The 5,040-nt window shown below is 40.9% G+C and overlaps 1 protein-coding gene across 1 annotated transcript; it reads left to right on the top strand.

Moving 5' to 3' along the window:
* Positions 1-401: 401 nt before the first annotated feature.
* LOC138676378 (C2 calcium-dependent domain-containing protein 4C-like) lies at positions 402-2,727 on the top strand. The gene is made up of 2 exons (XM_069765600.1): positions 402-502; positions 673-2,727. The coding sequence occupies exon 2, from the start codon at positions 701-703 to the stop codon at positions 1,913-1,915; it is 1,215 nt and encodes a 404-aa protein (XP_069621701.1). The 5' UTR covers positions 402-502; positions 673-700; the 3' UTR covers positions 1,916-2,727.
* The last annotated feature ends 2,313 nt before the right edge of the window (positions 2,728-5,040 follow it).

Below are 5,040 nucleotides of genomic sequence, written 5' to 3' on the forward strand. Positions count from 1 at the left end.
TAACCGGGTGAATCACAAATTATTATTATTTATTTATATAGCACCATTAATTCCATGCTGCTGTACATGAGTACATCATTCTCGTTGTTTACGGTTACTTATTATTGTGTTCTATTCATTTATTGTCATTGTTTATCTGTGTACATTGTTATCGTAAATGAAGTATGGTTTAGCATCTAGCCTACAAGTGTACATTTAGAGCGCGTATTCTTACTTTGGCTCTGTCAAAGGGAATGTTAACGTAGGAAGTGTTATTATCACAAAGCTCCATTGTCACGGCGTTGCCTCGTGTCTCTTTCCACTGATACATGTGCGCCACCCACTTGCTTCCAATTGGCCGCAGGACAACTCAATTTAGCTATAAAAGCAGGTGACGGAGGTTGCTGAGCTCACTCACTGCTCAGGGCTAGAGAGCACTGATTTCCTTGCTGGCTCCTGGAACAGCTCATCTTACAGAGGACTTTATATTGGTGATGTGAACAGGATTTCACCACTTCTACAGGTAAATACTGTCTTTTAGAGTTGTCTTCTTTGTCTACATTCTGATTGGTCTGTTTTAATTTACAAGAGTTAAACATATGCTTAGCTGTAACTTTATTGCACCATATTGTAAATCCTGTTTTGCTACATGGGTTTCGCAAATTCTCACTTTTTTTATTATTATTTTTACAGGACAATTTTAAAACCTATAACAACACGTATGTGGCTTTTGGAGAAGCTAACGGCACCAGAAATGCAGGGACATATGCTTGTTCCCACAACGAGGGGCGCTTATCCTACCCAGCGTCTTATACCTTGTCCAAATGTATTAACTCCGGACAGAATCCCTGAGTTCTGCATCCCCCCTCTTCTGTCATCAGAGAGGGGTATGAGAATGAAATCTCATTGTAGGTCTGTTCCTGACCTGTGTGGAGCAAGTTTTGTAAGTGAAGATTTTGGCACACCAGAGACACATATTATCCAGGTGGACAGTGCAGAAGAAGCCCTGGAAGAAGAAAGCACGAATGCAGACCCTCAGGCACAAGCAGCCCTTTCCTTGCCACATCTTCCCAAAGCTCAAACTTCCTATGGATTCTGCACCTTACTAGAAAGCCCAAACACCAGAAGGAAAGAATCTCTCTTCCACAATGACCCTGCCACCCTTCCAATTTTGCTGCCTAAATCACGCTCAAACACATCTGCATGGCAGCGGGCATCATCTTGCAGTAGTTTCACAACATTAAAACTGAGGTCATTGAGCCGCTCTGGCACCTTGGACAGCGAAACCTCATCTTCCACAGATTCTTCACCTTTTAGTTCTCCTTCGCTTCACAGATCTCCACCTCGATGTAGCTCTTTACTGAAAGCTCTAAGCCAAGAAAAGCTCTTCTCTAAAACTCTCAGAAGGAAGGGAAAGTCAGGGATGTCTAGAAATAATTCACTCTCAGCTGATGAGTTCAGTTCCACAGATAGCAGTCCCAACATAATTCGGAGAGTTTCTGATGGAATGATGGATACTGTCTTTCCAATGGACCTTTTCTATTCTAGAGGCAGATTTATGACAGAAAATGCCGTGTTACTGGAAAATGGAGGTTCCCTTCGATTATCTACAGAGTATTGCCCTGACGCACAGAGACTTCGAGTCCGACTCATAAATGTTGAAGGACTTTACCACCCAGATACTGACCCAAAAACCATCAATTGTTTTGTGACCCTTTCCATCACTCCTGGAAAACAACAGAAGCAGCGAAGTACTGTAATCAGAAGGAGTAGAAACCCCATTTTCAATGAGGACTTTTTCTTTGAGAATGTGTTTCAAACACAGCTACATAGCCGCAGTCTTAAAATAAAGGTCATCAACAAAATGTGCAGCATGAAGAGAGACTGTATCCTTGGCCAAAGTGAACTTCCTTTGCTTAACATTCTTTCCCCGTGAGAAGAAGGGTTTCAAGATGTTTGCAAAGCACTCAAAAGAAGAACAAATATTGATTACATCTGACGTCAACATTTCATTTTGTCCAACAGTGACTTATTTTGTTCTATAAGAAGGTTCTAGCCGAAAAATTCCAATTAAAGTACTTAAGCACCTGAAAGCTGCCGGTTTATCAATATCCATTCTTTTTTTTATTAAAAAGTGGTGAGTTAGTATTTGGCATATATGTAATCCTATTTGATGGAAGACCAGGACTGAAAGATTCTGTGTTTGCTTTCATCGACCCAGATCTGCCAGTTCTTCTCTTTGCAACTAGACATTGAAAATACCGTAATTGGCACAAACAACCCATGATCTACAGATAGCAGCTAAATAATGACTTTCTGTTTTCTAAAGCAGCATTGTAAATGAACAGATCATGTAGAAACATATACCCCTATATGTATCTCTGCTAAATTCGATGCTGCATTAAAAGTTATCAGTTTTTTTTTGTATTGGCAACATTTTTTAAAACCTTAGCTCCTCTTGCAATAGATACAACCATTCTGACTAATATTCCCAATACAGAGCAGCATCAGCAGCTGTCTATAAAGGGAAATAGTTGCTTTAGTAACAAAGTATGTTTTATATGTATTTATTATTTTTATATTTTATTTTTTGTATAAATTTTCTTTTAAACATTTTTTATATGTATTTTACTTAATATATATCCACTATGAATGTATTTCTCGGTTTATTTATTGCAGACATGATACTTAAATATTATAAAATTTATTTTTTTATGGTTAAATTAATAAATTATTTATTTTATGGAATGCGTTGTTCAATTGGGCTATATGAGCACTTTTTAATAAAGAAAAAAAAAAAATATATATAAGTATATTCATCTTATATCTTGGTTCTATACAGCAGAAAAGCTCTTAACTATAGCATTAAACAGTGTTCCAATGATGGCAACCACTATATATCAACATTAGCGTGTGTATGCGTGTGGATGCATGCATGAGTGTGCAGTATGAGCTGTAAGCAGGTAGTAAATATTGACAGTGGTATGATATTTTCCTAAAAATAAACTAGCCTTGATTTTCTTTTTACACTGATGATCCTAAACCACGAGATGAAAGCATGGACACACTAATTAATATGCTCGTCACCTTTACCCTGCCGGGCCATAAAATCAGGACCAATGCACAGATCGTAATGTTGTAAATGAGGATGCCAGTAATTAAACATGACAGTAGCTCAAGACCAGTGTTTTGCCTTTTCCAATTAAAAACCCATCAGGTCTCCCAATCCTCAGAAACTACCCCCATACCAATTAGAGCATTAACCCAGCTTCTCAATACTGAACCTCGGCATCCCCGGCACAGGCTAATGAACTTGACTAGTCCAGGACGGGTGGGAGTGATGTGTCTTTACTAAGTGTAATTTAACTTTACATGCAAGATCCAACATGATAAATTTTCCTGAGCACAAAATGTTCCATTACTGTGCTTTCCCATTTAATTTTACTATTGAAAATTTCTAGGTCAAATTAATTGTTGACCAAGGGTATTTAGTGCATGAAAGAATTGACATCACACAGGTTATTTCAATAAAATCATGTTAAAAACTTAAAACTAGGTCATTTCATTGACAAATAGCAACTTAACAGTGAGAACAGGATCTTTTCAAAGTTTTTTGTTACTTATTGTTTAATATTTTAATCACTAATAATCATTCAATATATGGTTCAATACCAAGTGTATGTATTAGTATCTAGTACCTAGCCCAGGGGTCTCAAACTCGGCTAGGTATATGGGGCGCATACAGCGTCGGACTGGAGCACCTTGGGCCCACCAGAGAAAGTCATTCTTGGGGCCCACTATGTAGCTACATAGAAATACATTCAAGACCATCAACTGTGCAGTAAAACACGCTAATATCAAGGCATAATATAAGGTAGTACACATCTTAATTATGTAGCAGGGGTTGGGGTAGCCCCCTCATAGAATATAAAGTACCCCCCCCTCATAGAATATAATGTAGCCTCCCACAGAATATAATGCAGCCCCCCATAGAATATAATGCAGATCCCTCATAGAATATAATGTAGCCTCCCTCATGGAATATAATGCAGCCCCCCTCATATGGTATAATACAGCACCCCACAAAATATAATGGAACCCCCTCATAAGGTATAATGCAGTCCCCCATAGAATATAATGTAGCTCCCTCATATGGCATAATGTAGCCCCTCCACAGAATATAATGTAGCCCCTCAGAGTATAATGCAACCCCCGATAGAATATACTGTAGCACCCTCATAGGGTATAATGCAGCCCCCCTGAAAGGGTATAATGCAGCCCCCTCCACCATCATCATTGTTCTCCCCCTCCACCATTGTACTCATTACCACCTCCATCATTGCCTCCTCCCCCACCACCATTGTCCTTTTCACCACTACCATCTTTGTCCTGTACACCACAACCATCATTGCTTTCTTCCCCACCATCATCATTGCCTCCCCCGCCACCATCATCATTGCCCCCACCACCATCATCATTGCTTCCCCCCCACCATCATCATCATCGCCCCTACCACCATCATCATTGCCTCCAGCACCATCATTATTGCCCCCACCACCATCATCATTGCCTCCAGCACCATCATCATTGCCCCACCACCATCATCATTGCCTCCAGCACCATCATCATTGGCCCCACCACCATCATCATTGCCTCCAGCACCATCATCATTGCCTCCATCACCATCATCATTGCCTCCAGCACCATCATCATCATCATCATTGCCTCCAGCACCATCATCATTGCCCCCACCACCATCATCATTATCATTGCCTCCAGCACAATCATCATTGCCGCCACCACCATCATCATTGCCTCCAGCACCATCATCATTGCCCCACCACCATCATCATTGCCCCCACCACCATCATCATTGCCTCCAGCACCATCATCATTGCCCCCACCACCATCATCATGGCCTCCAGCACCATCATCATTGCCTCCCCCCACACACAACTGCACACACGGAGGCAGGGACACACACGCAGGCAGGCAGAGACGCACAGACAGACACACACAGCAGGCAGGGATACACTTAGGCAGAGACGCAGACACACACAC

This window comes from Ranitomeya imitator, chromosome 4 (assembly GCF_032444005.1).
Source record: "Ranitomeya imitator isolate aRanImi1 chromosome 4, aRanImi1.pri, whole genome shotgun sequence".
Lineage (NCBI taxonomy): Eukaryota > Metazoa > Chordata > Amphibia > Anura > Dendrobatidae > Ranitomeya > Ranitomeya imitator.